Genomic DNA, 22,159 nt, shown 5'->3' on the forward strand with positions numbered 1-22,159 from the left:
GTTAGTGCCATAATATCCTACTATAGTAATAGGAGATCCAGCTATAATTACAGATACAATAACCCATCTACCCCCTGAGTCCACCATCTTAGAAACTAATCTCGCCTTTACAGATTTCTTTAAAAAAATTGCTACACCCCTAATGTGTGCTGTTTGCGATGTCGTTACACAGAGGTCAATCCACCTATTCTTTTTAACCACAGAAAGCAACTCACATTCAGTTAAATGAGTCTCTTGGAGTATAATAACCTGCGCATCTGAGACATGGAGATATTGCATTATCTTATTTTTCCTAGGACTAGTGCGCAGGCCATTAATATTCCAAGAGATAATCTTCAACTTACTCATAACATAGGAATCCTCCCGCCATCACCATCACCATACCCATACCAATCGCCCAATAAACCAAAAGCAGAAACGGAACAAACCCAGCAGCATTCTTCACTAGAGAATAAAAAAGTGACCGTATAACTCTCCAGCAATGGCAACTTTTCAAAACATGAACTAAAACAAGGACGAAAATGAGGAAAAACTTTTTTGTTTTTACCCCTTGCAACCCCTCCCCGTGCCCTACTCTACCCCTCACCCTCCCATGGGAAACCCTTACCCTATCTATCTGGAAATTCCAGAAAGTAGTGCCCCTCACTGAGTTCCTGTCCTACATCCAACAACACAAAAAAAAAAGAATAAAAAATCACTACACAGAGATAAATAACCATCTGCTTACTGCGTACTACAATATAGAAGCCCGTAGATACATAGCCCTGTATTATTTAAGTGCCTGTTCTCGTAATAGTTTCTCCTACACTTACACTACACCTACACTGATCCCCCCTTATCTTACCCCATAGTCATCAGTAGCTCGTCTGCTGCTAGCACCGATCTCATATTGTGCATTTTATTTTTATACATGATTTTCAATGCAGCAGGAAAAACTAATTGGGCCACTGCACCATAGCCTCTGAAAGCTTCGAGCCTCCTTCCGAACTCCCACTGTTTATCTAGGGTGCTCCTGGAAAGATCAGAGCGGATCTGAAAATGATACCCCTTCCCACTCACAGATTTCTGCTTGAGGGCCAGATTGAGAATAGCCTCCTTAAGAGAATATTCTTTGAGGATTTTTCCTGAAAGGATCTCTATGAATGCGCTGAATGTCTAAGGTTAGCTCTTCCACTGATTGATCTATTCTTAGGGATTCTTTCAACAGCGAGATGATATATTTCTTAATATCTGAGCCTTCGCTATCTTCCGGGACATTCAAAATGCGGAGGTTATTGCGTCGAGCGTGATTTTGTAATGTCTCCATCCTCTCGGCCAACATCAGGTTCTCTTTTTTAAGCTTAATAATATCTGCCCTTGCTTCATCTAGATACAGGTACAGTTCCGTTACAGTATCTTCCAATGCTTCTGTTCTTGTAGACAGACCGCTGATTTTACTGTCAAGAGACTCACAGAAGCTTCTTATTTCAGACTGGTTCGCTGCTGATGTTTCAAACCCTTTTTTAATGTCTGCAGACAAAGATGTAAACATACCCTGTAGGGAGTTAACTAGTGATGTACTATCATAACCCTCAGCCAGAGGGCCAGAGAGAGCAGACACGCAGTCCTGCAAAACTACATCCTGTAATATCCCTCTACTAGGTGACCCCAATAGGGAGTTAGGTGGAACCACTAAGGATGATGGTTCTAAAGCTAGAGCAGGAGAAGGAAGAAGATGCATAGGCTCCGAAATTACAGAGGTGAAGGTAGGAGACACACATATTTTTAAAGCACCATCTGCCATTACATCCACCCTTTCTGCCATCTCAACTACTCCATCCAAAGTATACACATCTACGGTGACTATGCTAGCTTCCAAAACCACTGCCATACTCCAAGATATAGCCGCAGAATTCCCAGGAGTCGCCTCATTGGGGGTCTAGTGATGCCATAGAGATCAGCGTATTTCCCGAAAGATCTTTCACAGGATGCTGCTCCGCAAGATGTAGAACCTGTGGAACTATTTTGAAATAGGATCGGAGAGACGGGGTTGTCTTTGACCCGGTGTTGTTAATGAACTTAGTACCCTTAGAGGTCCCAACTGCTTTGCCCGTGCCCGTGTATGCTCTCTTAGCTTTAACTTGCCCAGTCAGAAAAGATGAAACTTTCTTTTTATTTGATGGACTCGTAAAATTTGACTCTAGGAGAGACTGCTCGCCCTCTTTATTTAAATCAGAGCCAGGGCCATGCTCACTTCCTACAGTCTCTATATTTTTGTTCTTCTTAGCCCCCTTACAAATTAACCCACGCTTGCCCTTCTTTGTTTGCCCTGAAACTTCCACCAGGGCTCCGTTACCTGCAGACCCAAGGCAAGCCACCGTATCGTTGTCGGCCCCCCTGGAACCTCCTGTCAGCGTTGTTGGCGTATTACCATTCTCTCCTGCTCCACACAGTACACTAACGCGGGAGCTGGCGGCTGCACCGCGAGAACCCCGGATGAGGCTGCGGGTCTTTCGCCCCTGTCGCAGCTCCAGGGCGGCTAGGCTCCAATGCCGCAAGCTTGTAAAAGCCTGCAGCGGCTCCAAAAAGCTCAAAGGCTGCGGGAGACGCGGAGAGGAAACCTGGTCTGCCGCCTCAAGAAAGTAGAGACCCTCCCTGTCCACACACATGGGGCTCAGCGTAGTAGTACAAGGTAATCCGACAAAGCGGCAAAAATGTCCAAAAACACTCAAAAATGAAACTTCCAAAATTGCTTAGGACATTAAAAGACAGGCTGACTTCATTTTCATGCGGACGGCTGTATTTAAAGAATTAAAACGCCGAGACGGGAACTCAAGAGCGGAGCACCGCGGCAGCTCAACTCGCCGCCGCCATGTTTCCCCAATCGATAGTAATAATGTTGTGCTGGCCTGCACATGTCATTGTTGTCTGAGGGATTTCTGGGCGGGCAGGAAGAAGTTTGCATTCACTTTAACTTCTGATTGCCCAGAGTATTCTCCTGTCGGACTTTTACAGGAACCAAATCTGAGTGATGGGTCCACCCACCTCACTGCCTAGAGACAGGGGATGCAGGTGAGCTCCTCCTTTTCCAACTCATATGAGCAGTCTTTTACTGAAATCTCCCTGAGCTGCTACTCCCAGAAGAGGGGTTTCGATTTTGCAGATAGCTCTGTGCAGACTGCAGAACACCTTCATCTTTGGATCTTTAAGCTGCTCGAAATGAAGTTAATTGAAGGCAGGAATACTGCAATAGTCTAAATTGAATGCAGCTGAAAGTATGGTTGAAGATTTCAATTTGATCGTCTCACTTATGTATATCATCTTTATGCTGGCTCCTGAAGTGTTTGATCTTCCATCTGAGAAGATAAAATACAAGGGGGTAGGGGATAGGCTGTCCCCTTCACAGCTTCCCAAAAGCTTATCGCCAGTGTTGTAATTATTTAAAAAGACTCAATAGAGTGAAGCACGGGAGAATGTTTATTCATGCCTACCAGAGCTCCTCAAATGAAGGGATAACACTTATCACACATTCTAAACTGCCACTGGAACAAACCAAACAGGGTGAGGGTTAAAAGGTAAGAGTAGAATGTACCACTACATATATAATTACATTTCACTAAAACAGTATAACAATGAAATCGATCATAACATGCATTGCTTAATAGATTATAACAACTCAATCTTCTCTCTACTTAGGGGCCGATTCCAATCTCGCTCGGAAGGGCTCCGAACGCGATCCGGCCGGAAAAAGTACAAGCCGTACGCGTGTTTTCTGTCCGACTTGTACAGCTGTATGAGCCAGCAAGTACAATGCGAGCAATGCGAAATTCGCAGACCGAATTGTTTCCGGGTCCGAACCGCTCCGTACGTCTCTTCCGTGAGCAAACCGTACCGTGCAATTGAGGCGATTTACGACCGAGCCAGTACGATGCACGATTCGGACAGCGGGATCGAGTCAGAGCCTCTGACACATAAACGCTCCGGGAAGCGGTCTTTGGGGGTCTGCGCCGAATCCCCCTTCACCTGTAGCCTTACGAGTCAATCACTGGGGGAGACCCAAGGGGCCCCCATACACATGCATGTACGGTGCGGATGGCACCAACGCGTACACACTACAGGGGGCGCCCTTGTTCGCAACGTACCCATTCAGTCAATGGCAGCCCGTGTACGTGTCGTTCGACCGGCTCCCATTGACTTCAATGGGAGTCCGAGCAACCCGAGTCCGTCAGCATACGGCTGCATCGTACTCGCTCGGTCGGACTCCAGGGGCACGGCTCGGTCGGAAAACCCTCCAGATCTGACTCGGACAGAGAGCTTTCCCAACGAGATCGGAATCAGCCCCTTAGTGCTTAACTTGAGTATTCGTTTACTGCTGGGGGTGACCAACACTCATTTTTGGGGACCGGCACATATTTTTCTAAATCAGACATTTAGCGGCAACAAGAGAGGAGAAAACACAGACAGCAGAAAGACAAGGAAGAGAAAGACGGATAAACCATCACCATGGGACAAAGCAGGGACCTACAAGAGCAGGATAAATGCGGAGTGGAGTGTCTGGTAATGAATTAAAGAGGCAGCCTTGGTATTTGGCGTGCTGACATTTAACTGCCACCGGGTTCTGAGCAGAGCTTTGGGCACCGGCACTCATTCTTTTACAAACAAAGCACTGTCTCTACTTCACCCTGTCCAAACTCAACTTTCTTTCCCCTTCTCCTCTGTGTATCTCTCCATCAAGTATGTTAGCTCTCTCAACCTCATGTTTCTTTACCTCACCTGCCTCTCTGGCTCTATTTCGGTCTACCACACTTTTCTCTCTACTAGCCTCCCTACCGGCTCCCATTTCTCTTACTTTGTAGAACCGGAGGTCATGGTCTTAGAAGAGAGGTACACACACAAAAAGAGAAGAGGCAGGGCAAGGTAGGGGAAGAGAATTAAAGAGAAAATTATCAGATTTCTCTCAATGTAATGAAGAAAATCCAGGATCAGTGGTTTGATTTTTCATGCTGCAGCGAGAATGCGAATTGTGTAGGGGAATCGATTTATGATCAGGAATATCTGACAATTTGAAAGCTAAAACTTGAAGTGCTTGAAACTTGAAATAGATATATATATACACACACACACACACATATATATATACACACACACATATATATATGTTTATACACACATATACATATCTATATATCTATATATCTATATCTATCTATCCATCCATCCATCCATCCATCCATCCATCCATCCATCCATCCATCCATCCATCCATCCATCCATCCATCCATCTCTCTCTATATATATATATATATATTACCTACTGGCGGTCGCCAGTAGGTAGTTATAGTTAGGACCCTGTTTCCATAGGAAATCAGCAACATTCTATTTGGAATAACTTTGGCGCCGGTCGACGAATCCTCGCGAAATTTTCAAAATAGTTGGGGCGCTCCGCTCCGCTCCTTCCCTGAAAGTCTCGGGGGGATTCGTCAAGCGGGGGCTGAGAAAAATGGGGGGTCCCAAAACGCGTTTTCCCCATGCATTTTTCCATAGGACCTTTAGTCCAAGCTACAGCCCGAACGGCTGAACAGAATTACTTGAAATTTGGCAGAGAGGTAGTCCTCAGGTCAGGGATGTGCCTTTTGCAGGTCTGGTGTAAATCAGTTCAGTATTTCTTGAGAAACTAGCATTTAAAAGCATATATATATCTATAGGCGTGCTCCGTGCGCGTACGGTAAAACTTACCGTACGCGCACGCTGCCGTGCGCGAGCGCGATTCTGATTGGTTGTTAGATCTTAGTAAACATTCGAATCGGTCGAAACCAGGAAGTGTCGGCCGCCATTTTGTCTCTCACAGTCTGAGGGGGTGAAAAACAAAGGTGGAGAACGTGAAAAGGGGGCAGGGTGGACAGTTCCTGACCCCCTTGCCTTTGTCAGGGGGTCCCAGAAGGACCCCCAAGGGCCAAAATTTCCTTTAATTTTTTTGCGAAAAATCGCCGAGTACACGTAGGGTGCGCGTATGGTAGAAACGAAAAAATTCCGCGAACTGCGTGACGTGGGCGCGCGGTGCGCGAAGCGCACCGTGCGCGTACGGTACGCGCACGGTGAAAAACCTTTAAAAAAATAAATAAAATACATAACTTATCATTTAAAAAAACGTACAAATTCACTGAAAAAACCATATGTTTCACACACGTTATAGTTAGGAATTAGCATTTAAAAAACCTTGCAAATTCACTGAAAAAACCATAGGTTTCACACATGTTATAGTTAGCTCGACATTTCACTCATGAAAAACTTTTGAAATTCCCCCGTTATAGTTAGTGCAGGCAACTATAACTCACGCGACCGCAATCCTCTGCTGATGACGTCAGATATTACATCACTGATGACGTGTGTCTTTCTGAAAAAAAAAATATTTGTAATATATGTATAGCTAAAAATTAATGGAAGAAGACATGGGTAAATAAGTGTCTAAATACAGTGATGTAATATCTGACGTCATCAGCAGAGGATTGCGGTCGCGTGAGTTATAGTTGCCTGCACTAACTATAACGGGGTAATTTCAATGGTTTTTCATGAGTGAAATGTCCAGCTAACTATAACATGTGTGAAACCTATGGTTTTTTCAGTGAATATATATATATATATATATATATATCCATCCACCACACCTTTACTTCGCGATTCCCTGCCACCGGAATCTGAAAGGAAGGGACACCACTTTCTGCGTGCACTTTTTTAAATTATTTTCGTGCTCTTGCCACCATTACACATTTATATATATATATAATTTCAATATTATAAACTAGTACACTAAAAAATACACCAAGTCATTGTTTTGCCAACAGTAGGAGGGATGGTGGTTGGTCATTCCATTTAAAATGTAGCATGACAAAAAAAAAATCTTGCTCAAACTGTTTTTGTGTGCCATTTTCTGAAATTGTAATGAACAATTTCGTATAGTTTGACATCATGTGGGTTTAAATTAACAGAAAAGTGGTAATAATTTTAAAGTTGGTCTGATGAGGGGCCCCGAAAATATGTCTTACCCAGGGCCACAAAACTCCTTATAATGTCCCTAGAAGTCGATCCACTTGACTATTACAGTCATGTCGTGTGGGCTGTCCCACTGAGCCAGATGATGATGTAGATTTAACTTCATGGCACCATGCCCAGTGCCTTTGCTACTCCTTTAGGGACTTTCTGAGACAACAGAGATGCAACTATGGGTGAAAAGGGATTTTGAACACATATTTGTGAATTATGCTCAGCATTTGTCTGTGTTCTTTAATGTAGTGTGGCAAAAGTTTTTGGCTAACATCAGCATCAGTCTAGCATTGAGCAGACATTTTCTCGACTCCTGTGATTTTCACTACTCATAAATGACTAGCTGAGACTGTAATGATGCATTGATGACACACAGCTGCTTTCCTTGGTGTTTCTCAGCCTTAAGGTGCTGGTAATACCACTAGCCCCTGATATTGCCAATAAATGTTGTTGTCCAGAGATACTTTCAGACCTGCTCCTAATTTTCTATTGTGTTATGCGTCAGAGTGATAGATGGTTAATTTTGAGCTGCTCTGTATATTGTGCCCAGTTGTGTGAACCGTGTCGCCTTGGAACAAGGCCTTCCAAACAGTGCATGTTTTAAAAATGCTGCGAGCACCTTAAAGTCAGACAGGTAAATTTATGGAGGCAGAAGTAAAGGGGCTCTATTGCAGTATGGCACACAGGAAGCACTGGTTTATTTGAAATATATACTGATGATCTCGGTGGTGCCACACATTGAGGTACTGTTTTCATACTTTGGAACCTCTCTGGCCTTCAGATATAGGGCTCGATTACGATGTCGGTCGGAGTTGTCTCATGGTGCGGTTGCATACTGTCATTTCTCAATGGGAGCTTGTGCTGCGGCCATAAACCGGTGTAGCACAAGCTCCCATTGAGAAATTAGAGATTCTGTTAATCACTGCATTGCATGGCAAACACCTCCAGGTACCTGTAACACGGTGCAGGGATTAACAGGGGGCACCATAGGTACCCCCTCGGCCCCCAACTGGAGGCCGTAGGGAGAAAGGGGCCCTGTTAGGGGCTCCCAAACTAACTTTCCGACAGGCATTCCATTTTGGAAAGCCCGGAATGAAAAGCCTGTCGGAGACCGGCACGTAATCCCAATGGGAGCCCGTCGGAATCCAGCCAGAATGACCGGCCTGTTTAATTTCCGACCGCCTGCATTGTAATGCAGAGGTCGGAAATAAAACCATTGTAAGAGGGCCCTAAGTGTGCAACCACTGAGTACTGTGTTCTGCTGACATCAATGTAGATGGTGTACTTCCAGAGTCTGCTTGTTCTTACGTCCTCCTGTTTTTTTACTGCTATAACTGAACGTAGTGTCAGTAGTAGCGATAAAGATGGTTAACAGTATTCACTTATGGGAATCAGGAATGCAATGTGCAGCTTAGGCGTTCTCAGTATTCTCAAAGTAGTACTACACATGACTGTGAGGTGTAAAAAATCAAACAGACCTTCTGGTCAGTGAGCCATTCTGCTCCTTTAAATCTCATTCTTCATCTTAGTCCCGTGCAACTCATCCCCAGCTGCCACAAACTCTGTCACATTATTGTTTCATGGCACTTTGCTAACCATTAGCTCTCTAGTGGATAGAACATGATGACCTCAAAATCCTGAACAATTGAATTCTTCAATCCCCAGAACTTAAAGGATTAACACTGGAAACTGCACTCTGGTCCAGCTATGATTGGAACCATTGTGTATATTTCCATTAGTGCAAAGCTCTGATGTCAGAGCAACCTTTTATCCTTTCCTCGTCCTATTCTTTTCTAGTGTACCTTTCCTCATCGTCTGCCATCTGATTGTCAACCATCTGCCCATTCACCAGTTCATCATGTGTGATTCTAATACATACTAATGCTACAAAATGAATGTACATAATATAGATGTCATTATATACACTTACAGTTTGATCAAACTAGTTTAATAACATCGTAAGTAAATTAATAACATACTTGGGTGATTATTGTCAAATGTAACGAAAAAGCTTAAGTAGATAGTTTGGCAGATCCACTATCCTGAAAACAAACAAAAAAAATTACATTAATAAATTGTATTCAATTAATTAAAGTCATAGAATTAGTTTTTTTTAAACTACATAATTTTAAATGTGATAAATACCATTAGTTATACAGATAGGGACAAGAAAGTATGAATCACTTGAACTAAATTAACATAAAAATCAATAATTACAAAGAAAACATATTGAGTCATGTGTTGGTTGGATTTTGTGTTTAATTAAAGTAGCCCAATGCCTAATTTAAGGTAAAGGGAATGGTTCCAAAGCTTTCCTGGTGTGGTTGGAACATTCTAAAATATATGAAGATCACATCTCTGAGGCTCGAAGTGCATTGCATTGACTACCTTTAAGTGTAATTAAGGCCCTTATTATTTTTCAAAAAGTATTTTATGTTCAGGACAAATCTGAAATATCCAAGATGGTAAGACCACTAGCCCACTCTTTCCAGTATGAAAAGATGCACGCTTGACTTTCAACTGTGTCAAGAGGGCATGCACCAATGGGTGCTATTTGGTTAGAGGCCTCTGTGATGCTCCTCCATTGGAGTCTAAGGCAGAGGGAAATGTTCAATATAGGCTGAAATCAATTTTTTTCTGTTTGCCAGGTTGTAAGCAGGCTAGTCGTGATATGTGAGTTTTTTCTCGAATGATTTTCTAAATAATAAATGAATTTGCTGTTATGCTTCTTCTCCTTTCACCGTGGTTGGTGCTCTGGGGCAAAATTCAGCTCTAGGAGTAGTGATCACAACAGGAAAGGTACCATTGCAAAGGGGAGATTCGACCCTTTCCATGATACATCTCTATACTAATCCCTGATTGCCGATTGCTGTATAAGGGTTCTCCTGAAGCAGGATCCACCCACTAGACACCAGAGAGTTGAAAGGGGGAGCGAGCAACCCCCCAGCAAGGGCAATTGCCCCACACGCTATGATCTACAACAGTTTTTCTGACCCCCTGGGGGACTGAAAGCCCAATAGATAACAGGAAAGTTTGTTTTTTGTTTTTAAAAAAAGATAAAAGAGTGGGGTTTGGGCTGGCCGGTCGTAGCATTAGACTGCGCCCCCACCCCTAAAGACCAAGCAGTCTTTTTTGCAGCTATATTAGGCAAAAAGGAAACTAGGCACAAAGGATAGATTTTCTTGTCTAAATAATATAACAAATAAATACTGCCTAGAGAAGTTCAGCTCACATATCTGTAAGTGATGACTACTCCTTACTCCATACAAAGTCAAATGGGGCAACAATCTTTGCTATACAGTGGCGTCTGTGGATTTAGCTATACTTGTCAAATACTTTGTTTGATTGGATAAACCAGGGCTTTCTTCTAGAAATGTTTATTTTATACAGTCATTAAAACCTTTGAGTACCTCCCTCTGTGATGTGGATTATATACAGCCCAAAATATTTCTCGATATGATCTTACACTGTTGAGCCTCTTTGTTTATATTTCATACCTCTTAGAAAAGGGACAGAAATAAGCAAGTGGCAATCAATCTTAATAGTAGGGATGGCATCCTAATTGTCTTGTTATCCTCCATGTACCTGTATCCATAAATGGGGTTATAGTAGAATGACACAGTGAAAATTGATTTTTCAATATGCTAATTGGTTAGATTACTTTGAAAACTGGTGGATACAAACTGCACTTTAAAAGACATTTTTGGTCATTATCTTTAATGCTCTGCATGCTCGATGTTATCTTCACCTTGTAATTCAACACTGACCATAAATGTATATTTTTCAAGGTTCTCAGTTTACAAAATATGGATGTCGGAGGAAAACTGATCATAAAATGGTTCATCGAAGTTATTGTGAATCTATCCAGAAACTGAAGCCAATTCGGAGAGTGTGCAATTTGCAAGAATGTTCTCAACCAATGTAAGCACTGCTAAAATGTAAGACTTGTATGAACTGCCTACCGTTGTGTTTTTAGAAGACAATGCACCCCTTCATCTTGGCTCTCCCCCATTCTTAACATGTTCATAACCTACCACAAAATGGCAGGACTGGCAGCAGCTTCTCCTGTGTTGAAACAGAGTTCCATGTACAGAGGTCACATTGATCTTCACCCTCTCCAGTTCTTCTTCTCTGCCACTTGACGTGGATTGAAACCTGCTTCTGTCACTGTCAGTGATTTCCACTGTGAAGTGTCTGGCTCTTGTTTGTTTTAGTTTTGGACACTCTCTGATCTCCTCTTTAAGCTTGGGCAGATCATGTTGCAATGCTCCAGATTTAAAGCTTGTGTGTTGTTTCACAAGCTGCATGAATGTATCTACTGCGTTTCTAGTTTGGTTAAAAAGTGTCTGGGTGATGTATTTCGTTTTCTGTGCTACCACTGTTATAAATATAATCCAGAAACACTAGGAGTGCACACAATGCATGGGTAACCCTACATAATATATGATAATAAACCTCATATCAGTAATTGCAGTCAAGAAGTGGATAGTGGGTTTGGAAAATCTGTGGGTAAAGAGGTCTGTTAGACCTGACAAGCTTGGCATAGTATTCACCCAAACATTTTGCCTTCACCACTCCTGTTTGCAGAATTCATGTTTGTTGGCTTTAGGACTCAATGCACTTTAGCACCGCTAAACAGCGCAAAAGTGATTGTGCACTCTCCTTCAGACATGGTAAAAATGACCTACATCTAATTGGAACATTTAATTTACTTGCAAGGATGGATAAGTATTTTTAAGTTTTATGTGTCCTGGCAAGGAAAAACTCCCAAATTCGTTGTTCACTTCTGTGAAGCCTACCTCCCCTATAGGATAAGATTGAGTTGCCTTATTACATTTAATAAATGCTAATGTTTGCTTGGGAACAGGTAAACATTTCATGTTTAGTGGCTGAGGAACTGTAACTTAAAAGCCCTTTTTTAATAGTAAAGTTGGATTTTAAATTACAATATTGAAACTGCCACTTTTGGAAAGTTGGCATTTTACTGCCCTATTTTGTGCCTGTAGCCTGTTTCTGGGCCACATGACTGGGTGTAGTTGGCAGTTGGACTTTGTTTATACCTCTCAAACAGCCACAAAATAGAATGATTAGGTGTGTCTGGATGGGCCATCACTGGCAAGATTTGGGGGACAGAGCTAGGGCTGGGCGGTAAATTCCGTTCCGTTCGCGGAATTTGCGGAATTTGGGTAATTTCGCGTTCCGCGGAGAACGCGAAATTGCCCAAAAATCTGCGTTCCGCGACTTCGCGAATTTTTTTGCTTGTTCGCGTTCTCAATATGCGTGTTCGCGAGATATTTCACCCCGAGCATGCAAACAGCGATCGCAAACAGGAAAAAAGTATCGCGAACAAGCAATTCCGCGTGTTCGCGGAATTTCTGCGTGTTCGCGGAGATTTTTTACCGTTTCGCGGAGATTTGCGTAACGCGATTACGCAAATTCCGCCCACCCCTAGACACAGCCCAACCTGCAATTGAAAAGGGGGTACCCTACCTTCACACAAAGGACTTGTCACTCTTGTGTTGTTCATACGCCTGAAGCTTACAGCACTTTAAAGGGAATTCTGTAGAAACCTCTCCTACTTCAAAGAAGGCAACAGGTATAAAAATAAAACCCGTTGGACCTACACTTCAGTTCACTTTCTGGACGTGTGGAAGGACTCTCAGAGGACTGCATGCTACTGTGGCCTGCTGTGTACTTCAGAAGATGGCTTTGCTGCACCTGGAAGAACTGCTCTGTTGCCTGATAACTGCCTTGAACCCTCAGAGGCCTGTCCTGCTGCTTGAGCCCTGTTCTACTGCTGAATCCAGGACTTCCAGATTGGCTCCCAAGGCTGGCTGGCTGGCTACCTCCTGATAAGAGCCTCTGGGACATAAAAGGCTCCAGTCATCTTGAACCCTACCTGGACTCAGCCTGAGTGAGTCCTAACCTCCCAAGTAGTGCCCATCCAGTCTTGGACCCTTGGTGTTAAACATGCCCAAATAGCTACAATCTAAAATATGGGAAATTTGTTGTCTAAAAATGGCTCTGAGAACTAAGAGTAGATTAGGACCAATATGTTAATCGATCCACCCAAGATACATCGCCCTGAGTTCACCGCAGCACCATCTACTTTCTGATGCACAGTATCAAATCCTGTATAGTGGTCCTTTGCCAAAGGGGTATGCGGCCTTGTGGAACTCTCGTCAGCTACGGGCTCTAGCTTTGTCCTACGGAAGATTTTCATCTTTCAAAAAAGAGACACACCCAGAAATCTTCCCTGCGACTTTATCCAGTGGTTCCCTTACAACGACACCCCCTCCTCGGACACCTCCTGCAGCCTTGCCCCGCTGAACTTTACCTTCTCAGAACATTTTTGTCAAAATTTCTTCTAAGTCAGAAGGCAAGCGCCGACGTGGCCCAATACGGCTTGTGTTCCATCATAGTCAACCATATTTTCGACTGTGACCTGATCTCTCACGACCAGATGTCCACGGTTGGCACTTTTATCTTTTAGGTGCTAGTTTTTACCTTGAACTTTAAGAATTCATAAATCCGGTGCTACTAATTGGCTTTTTGTCATTTTGATGTGAAAACATTTATTAAAATGTACTCTATTTTTCTGAATGGGATTAGGATGTATCTTGTGTTGTGTTTTCACTTTATTACTGTTTGTGTGCTGCATAAATACCTTACAGATTTCCTTTAATTCAGCCTGCCTGATTTGTGCCAAGCAACCAGAGTCCCCACTATTAGATGATCTTGCGCGCTTTCTGGAATCCCTTCCTATTAACTACAAGATAGTGCTGGGCGGGGATTTTAACTGCCACTTTGAGCCCTTGGAAGGCTTAAAGGAAGGTGCACTTACGGCAGAAGATGATCTCTGGGGTGTCCCCCCCTGCCAATCCCCATATGCTAAATCCTGGTCCCCCTTGGCTGTGCAAATCATGTCCCTAACACTTAATTTCTCTCTAAGGGCATGTAACGGACGCACTATCTCTGATACCCCTTCTGCATGCACGTTTAACAGGAAGAACCATGAATCCAGGCTGGACTATATTTTTGTAGACATTAGCCTATGGCCAAAGGTCCTGGACTTTAAAGTCACTGATAGATCGGACAGTGACCACAATGCACTTATAATGGAGATGGTGCATCCTGTGGCTGCCGTGCGATCTTCCTCTGTTGAGCTTGGTCATGATCCTGGGAACCTGGTACTTAGCTCAAACAGACGCAGGGTCAAGTGGGGGAAACTGGAGAACTCAGAGGAGTCCATAAGTAACATCTACAGGATAGCACTCCCAAAGCTACAAGAACTGGATTTGCTAATTATGCAGCCTAAAGATCTGCATTTTAACGAGAAGCTGGCCTTAATCCATGACGACCTAGTGGGTGCACTGGGTGAGGTTTTCTACCCAGTGTTACCGCAGAGGAAAAATAAAACACGTACCCCAACATGGTATAATTCATCCTGTAGAAAGATTAAGACAGAATTACTAAATACAGTCAAAACAGGTATGGATAAAACTAAAATTTCTGAGCTTAGACGAAACTACAGGAGAGCTATGGCAGTGGCACGGTCAGAATGGGATTGGAACAGATGGCAGGATCTCACATTCGCACTTGAAACAAGGGATATGAGAAAATTTTGGTCTCTGGTAAATGCCGGCACGGCAGAACCCAAAGCTGCAGTGGAGTCAAACATTGCAGCATCCATATGGGAGGCCCATTTTGGACAGCTTTATCAAGAACCGCTTCGATGCGATGATGAGGGGTATGTGGCTCCTACAATTGCCCATGACCCCACATCTGATCTGGAATTCACTCTTGTCGAGGTGGTTAATGCAATCGGGGGTTTGGCGAAGGGCAAGGCACCGGGTCTTGATAGGTTGCCTGGCGACCTCTTTCGTCTTCATCCAGACATTTGGGGTCCTTATTTCCTCATACTTTTCAATTCCATTCTGGGTGGGATGGAGATTCCCTGTACTTGGCTGGGGGCGGAGATAGTTCCAATTTTTAAAAAGGGCTCTCCTCTTCTCCCAGCCAACTACAGGCCAATAAGTCTCATAGATGTCCCTCAAAAATTATATTCTCGCCTCCTCTTGAACCACCTCTCGGAGTGGATGGAGGACAATAAAATTCTTAGTCCTCTTCAGGCTGGCTTCAGGAAAAAAACGTCCACCATGGACCAGATCTTCCGCCTCGTTCTCCTTTATTGGAAAACTGTAACCATCGAGAGGGGAAGGCTGTACATGGTGTTCGTGGACCTGAGGTCAGCATTCGACCTAGTTCCCAGGAAAAAATTATGGCAGACCTTAAAGGAGTTAGGCGTTCCGACCCATATATTAAATGCCATTATCAGGCTCCATGAGAATAACTACGCACAGGTCAGGCATGGGAGGTTGGGAGCACTATCATCAAAATTCCCGGTCCTCAGAGGGGTCAGGCAGGGCTGTGTCCTTGCACCAACCCTGTTCTGTCTTTATGTCAACAGTGTCATAGCACATCTTGACACTGTTGTCGACAATGATGCCCCCTGTTTGGGCAGCAGGAGGGTACCCGCCATCATGTTTGCAGATGACACCCTCCTGCTGTCAAAATCTCCGATGGGGATCCAACGGATCCTAGATGGATTTGGCCTTTTCTGTAAGCAACATGGTCTAGAAATTAATACAGAAAAGACCAAGTTTATGATATTTAATCCATCATCTAAAACCAGACCTAATCCTTCTCTGAGCACTGAAAGATTGGAGCGGGTGAATACCTTCCAGTATCTGGGGGTAACTCTCCATGAGAATTTATCTTGGGAACCTCAGGTGACTAGAAGTCGGCTCAAGCTTTCTCAACTGTCAGGGGGAATTCTGAAAGTGGCAAATTCCTCTACATACAAACCTATCAGTCCGGCAGTTGAGATGTATAAGACGCAAGCAAGAGCAGCCGCATCCTATGGTGGAGAACTTTGGGGACACAAAGCGGGTCTAGGAATTGTAAAAGTAGAGAACAATTTCATAAGGCGCCTTTTGGCCCTCCCTTGTGGCACACCCCTTCTCCCCCTAAGATTAGACTTGGGTCTACCCTCCATAAGAGAAGACCTGGAATTAATGCCACTGAGATTCTGGCATAGGCTTTGGTCCACCGCTGAGCTCGAACACTACAGGCAAGAGCTTGCCCATGTCATGAATTATAATTTCTGTGATAAAATCCCGTGGCTGGTTTTTATAAAGAAAGAACTTTACCGACTAGGTCTTCACGAACTATGGGATTCCCCGGAACAAGGCTGTTTCAAGGTGTCACGCAAACACCTTGTGGGTATTTATAGGGAAAAAAGTTTTGCCTCCCTTGTTTCTGCCACCAATAAAGGTATTTTGACTGTTAGATTTTTGGATTTTAAGGATTTATACCAATTCGAAGGGTTTATGGACATAATTTTCCCCATACTAGCTAGAAAATTGTTTATCCAATGGAGGCTAGGGACTCTTCCCATTAAAACATTTACTTACAACTGGACAAAAAGGACGGATAAAATCTGCCCAGGTTGTTGCATTTATGATGAGGAAGAACCCCATATTATGTTTTTCTGTCCTGCATACAATCGACCCAGAAAATACTGGTTAGCTCCTCTATGCAGAAACTTGGGCTTAAGGAGCTATCTCCATTCCCTTAGAATATTGAAAACGAGCACGGCACCCCACATAGTATTTGCAGTTGCTAAATTTTTAATGGCCATCTTAAAGACTGATCCTTTTGGCTATGATTCTTAACGCCTTTCGCAATCGGAAATTCTTTTTATACTATGATGGTTTTATGTATTTTACTATGTTCTTAAACTAATGTGGATGCATTTTAATGATATTGTTTTTGCATCTTTTATGGCCAAATTGGCCGAAATAAAGAATTTGATTGATTGATTGATTGATTGATTTGTGCCAAGCAACCAGAGGGTTAAGCACATGTTAATTTAGAGACTTTTGTGGTTTACACCAACAGGGTTTGTGGCTGTTGCTTCAGCAAAGTTAACACTGCATTCAACCAATGACCCAATTTATCACAGGGAGCAGATAGATATATGCTGTTTACACTCAAATGATTTGTAATTGTAAATCCTCTATTATGGTGAATTTTGTATTTTAAGTTATAATTTTGTAAATTCCACTTTTAGAAAGTTGCCATTTTCATGTCTCAAACAACTGTCCTGGAGAAGGCCATCAACCTCCAACTCACAGAACACCTGGAGAGAAACAACCCAATAGACCCCTCCCAATCAGAATTCAGGTCAAACTACAGCACCGAGACGGCCCTGATCACCCCCACAGACGACATCTGCACCCTACTCGACAGGAAAATCGGCTGCCTGATCCTGCTGTACCTTTCCTCAGCTTTCGGCGCCATCTCCAACCGCACACTCATCAAATGACTGTACCAGACCGGTATCAAAGATGATGCTCTTAGAAAGATGCCATAATTCCTCAGGGGGCGCACCCAGAGAATCTATCTCCCTCCTTTCACATCATAACCCAAGCGCACCATCTTCAACATCTACATGACGCTACTAGCGAACATCGTCAGAACCCACGACAGCAAAATCATTTCCTTTGTCAACAACACCCAGCTCATTCTCTCACTATCAGCTGACCCCACCACTACGAAATCCATCTTCCACAACTGCATGAAGAATGTCTCAGCCTGGATGAAGGACAACTGCCTGAAGCTCAACACAGACAAAACTTAAGTGCTGGTTTTTGGCAGCCACATCTCCCTTTGGAATTACACCTGGTGGGCATTGGAACTCGGACCCACCTCACATCAAAAGACCTTTCCTGCAACCTCGGCATCATCCTAGACAGCAAACTCTTCTTGAACCAATAGGTCAATGTAGTCTCCTCAGCCTGCATCCACACTCTACATGCTCCACAGAATCTTCAATTGGATCCCCATCAGTATCAGAAGAACAGTGACGCAGGCTCTCATCTCCAACCGCCTGGACTACGACATGGACTACGACAATTCACTCTGTACAGGCACTGCCAGTGAACTCATCTGAAGACTCCAGAATATACGGAACACAGCAGCCAGACTGATCCTCAACCTGCACAAAAGGACCCACATCACCCAGCACCCGAGAGACCTCCAGTGGCTCTCCATCCAGAAAAGATGCCACTCCAAATTACTGATCCATGCCTGTAAAGCCCTTCATGACCAAGGACCTGAATATATGAACCACCGCCTGAACCTTCACCAACCATCCAGAAACCTCCGCTCCACCCACCTCACCCTCACACAATCACCACACATCCACTGCTGCAGCTCCAGAAAACACTCCTTCTCCCACCTCACCACCAAGTCTTTGAACCCCCTCCACCTCCAACATCACCCTCTCTGACAGACTTCAGGAAGAAGCTCAATACCTGGCTCTTTGACTGATACCTGCAGCCCAGCACCTGAATACCTGCACAGGTGACAAGCCACACTGGTACAAGTACTGTATGATTGATTGAGTGATTGCCTGTGCCTTCTGCCAGTGTCCTGGGTCACACGACTTTGAATGGCTCTGCTGTTGGGGTTTGTGAATTGCTTCCAGAGAGTGAGACAGGATGGGCCATCCTTGCAAGATAAGTGGGGAGAGCTGTACCCAGCCCCACTTACACTTCAAAGGGCTTTGCCTACAACACACACAAAGGATCCTGACACCAGGCTTACCCTGCCTTTTGTCACACCAGACAGTTTGGTGCACTGACCACACATAAATACTGGACCTCTAGAGACCCTCCTCAGAACACTCTTGGACCTGTGAAAGATGCAGAAGATGGACTGCCCTGCTGCCAGAGGACGGTCCTGCTGCAGAGGCAAAGCCTTGCTGACTGGTACAGAAGACAGGACCTCCTTGCCTTCATCCCTGGTCACCGAGAGTGACTCCAAGGGTCAGGTTACCAACCTTGTGTGAGCTACAGGGACTTCAGAGACCTCCCTGCACAGGTGACCTGCTGCAACTCGACCTGTGTGAGCCATGCTGCTGGCCTTTTCTGGAGTGGGTCCTAACTCCCAAGAGGTGCCCCCAGGCCCTGGACCCTTGGCTGGCTTCCTTAGAAGCCCCACCTGCAAGAAAGGGTGAAAATCCTGATGTTTTGGCTATTTGTGACTGATAACGAGCCCGTTTGGGCCAAGACTCTGCCACCTGTGACAACCGCCAATCTGAAGCACCGGTGAAATCTGCTCTTTGTGCCAGCAACAATTGTCCATGGCGACTAGCAACATAATACTTGCACTTCTCTCTCCATCACTGACAGGCCGGGGCGGCCATAAATATGAAGCTACATCAACAATCATCCACAATGTCCAACCAGCTATTTGTGCTACAATGAAGACTGTCTATGACGCCTGACCTGCTCTTTGTGCAACAGTGGTGACCACCAATGATGTTCAGCCTACTTTTCGTGGCCCCCTCCAACGCGAACAAAACAGTTCATGCCAGCCTCAGAAGGTAACTTTTCAGCAACTTTTTAACCTGGTCCCTGTATCCCACCTTTTCATAAATTCAGTTGGCCTGGACTTGTGGCTTTCACCCGCTCTAGCACCACCAGATGACTGTGAGTGGCGCTTTGTGCTTTTAGGTGCTATTTTCACCACAAACTTTAAAATTGAATATCTCCAATTCTACTGATTGTATTTTTGTCTTTAGGGTTTCTTTTTTTGAATTAAAATATACACTATTTTTTTCAAGGTATTTTCAGATTTTACTTGTGTTATGTTTTCACTTTATTACTCTTTGTCTGCTGCATAAACACTTTACACATTGCCTCTAACTTAAGCCTGACTGCTTTAGTGTCAAGCTACCCAGGGTGTTAAATACAGGTCAATTTATTTACTTTTGTGATTCGCCCTGACATATTTCTTGCAAGGTCTCTTCCTAGAAGGGACATAGCATGGCACAAGTGCCAGAAATCCTCCTCCTTCTAAGGGGAGGTCAATCTCCCAGGCCCTTTTGAACAAGTCCAAGCACTCTGAGAAGTAAGTAGATAATAGAGTAAATGATAGAACTGCCTTTTACTCCTGGTATCTGGTAGCTTGATTTTGCTGGATTCAATTGTAAAGGTTTATTGCTCAAAAAGTTAAAGTAGAATGCCCTTCTGAGCCCAATCCAACATTGTACCTAGGCACTTTTTCACCTTTGGTTTGAGTCTGACATCTGAGCTGGATACAGAGGTGCACTGCTGCTATTGCATCATGGGATTGAACAGGTCTCTTCTGTATGTGGTTATGCTGGCTCATTATAATGGCTGGTTGAGCGTGGTACAGAGTTTTCTTCCTGTAAGTGAGGCAGCAAAGCACATCCTACAGGAACCCTCACACTCATGTGTATGTCACCATAGCTGATAGTACACAAATTGCTATAATTTAGTAATTCTATGGAGGATGAAAGTATCTGTAAATAACAATGTTTCCATGGGACCTGATATCCATTGTCAAAAAACCATACTAGGGACATGAAGACTGTGGGAGCCAAAGACCCTCTGCAGATGAAGTCAGCGTCTCATCCACTTACAACAATGCATTTTGGGGTCTATTGTCAATATCTGCATTTGTAAGAATATTCCAAGTTGTTTGTTGCAACTTTCTCATTCAGAGTACCTTGCACCTGACCCTTTACACAGGGCGGGCAAGCAAGCGCACCGGGTACATTACCAACATGATATTATTGCATACAGTTTAGACAGACTTCTTGATTTATATGGTGGCAAAATGCCTTGATTAAAATGTATGGACCAGTTCTAGTCCTGGCATCTATCACTCAGGAAGCCTCCATCATGGCCACATATAGGAACAGCATTGCTTCATTGTGCATCTATTGGAATTATGCCTGTCTTTGTCCTTTCATCTGAAAAGATGTCATCTTGGGAAGAATATCTAGGTGTCTCCTTTTCTTGGTGCACCAAATCGCTGTGCACTTTTGATCTCCATTTTGGCTCTTTCTCCTTGGATAGCTTGAAAGAGGATTTGCAGTTATTCCTCTTATTGTGAGCCATTTGCTGCTAGTCTAAGAATTTTAATTTCTATTCTTGTGTGAGTCTTCCAACTTTTCCTTGGGGGGTTGTTTGCTGTGGTATTCTGCCAATTGCATATTATTTAGGGAACCTTTGTTTACACAGTCTTTAAATGAGTTTTCTATCATGATACCCTCTCCACAAACAATTGAATTCCTATTTTCATGTCTGTTGTGTTGGCTGTAATGGACACATTTGGAGTCATGATGGATTCTGCCTCAACCAAGTATGGCAGCATCAGATTGTAGTTCCCTTCTTAGATGAGCTTTAGCAGGAAAAGCCTCTTGAACTGTGTTGGGTTGTTAGGCACCAATCCAGATCAACCATAGAAAGACTTGTAAGCACACAAAGACGGCACTTAACACAACACAGAGTATCTACAAAACGCTTGATTACTGTGATAGCACTAAACAAGAGACTATGGGCCTGATTATGAGTTTGGTGGTAAGTGACCTGCCGGCGAAGCAATGCCGGATTCCCCGCCGCACAGTTGGCGGTCCGCCCGTCGAATTATGATGTTGGTGGTCTGTTGAAGGAAAGACTGCCGTAGTCCCCCTGTCGCCGCCAGCCATTCACAGAAGACCGCGATGGTGGTAGGAAGAAAGCAACTTTCAGAGGCAGTACAGACAAGGTCACTGTCATCGGAATGACAAGTTGGCTTTCTGTCGAGCCGACCATGGCGGGAAGACCGCCTGCTTAGAATCGGCGGAATCCAAGGAATTGGGGTGCATACTCACCCTTTTCATCCAATCAGTCTTTTACGTGGATCCCTTCCACCAGGGCCCCCCTTCGTAGCTGCATCTTGACCCTGAAGAAAACAACCCTGTTGGCACCGAAATCCAGGTAAGACCGTTTTGCACTATTAACCCCTTGACTGGACTGGGCACATATGGTCCTGACTCCAGCAATGGGAAAGTACTCATAGTAGGTATTTTGTCACATGTGTCATGCATATGTGTGCATTTAACACTTGTGCAGTCAAAATATAACACCTGCATCAACACATATGAAAAAATATTATCCACCGTCAGAAACATCGCCGTTGGCACAGTGTGGACATCATAAGATAGCAGGTGGGAGACCGCTGGCGCAGCAGTCTTCTTGGACTCGCCGCCATGCCGGTA

At 44.0% G+C, this 22,159-nt stretch overlaps 1 protein-coding gene across 1 annotated transcript in view; it reads left to right on the forward strand.

Moving 5' to 3' along the window:
• LOC146810884 (A disintegrin and metalloproteinase with thrombospondin motifs 2-like) overlaps positions 1-22,159 on the forward strand; it is a 1,551,661-nt gene that overhangs the window by 1,390,417 nt on the left and 139,085 nt on the right. Inside the window, exon 18 of the mRNA XM_085617927.1 lies at positions 10,809-10,941. Coding sequence (XP_085474053.1) covers positions 10,809-10,941 — 133 coding nt within the window. The remainder of the gene's footprint in view (positions 1-10,808; positions 10,942-22,159) is intronic.

Source organism: Triturus cristatus, chromosome 7 (assembly GCF_964204655.1).
Source record: "Triturus cristatus chromosome 7, aTriCri1.1, whole genome shotgun sequence".
Taxonomy (NCBI): Eukaryota; Metazoa; Chordata; class Amphibia; order Caudata; family Salamandridae; genus Triturus; species Triturus cristatus.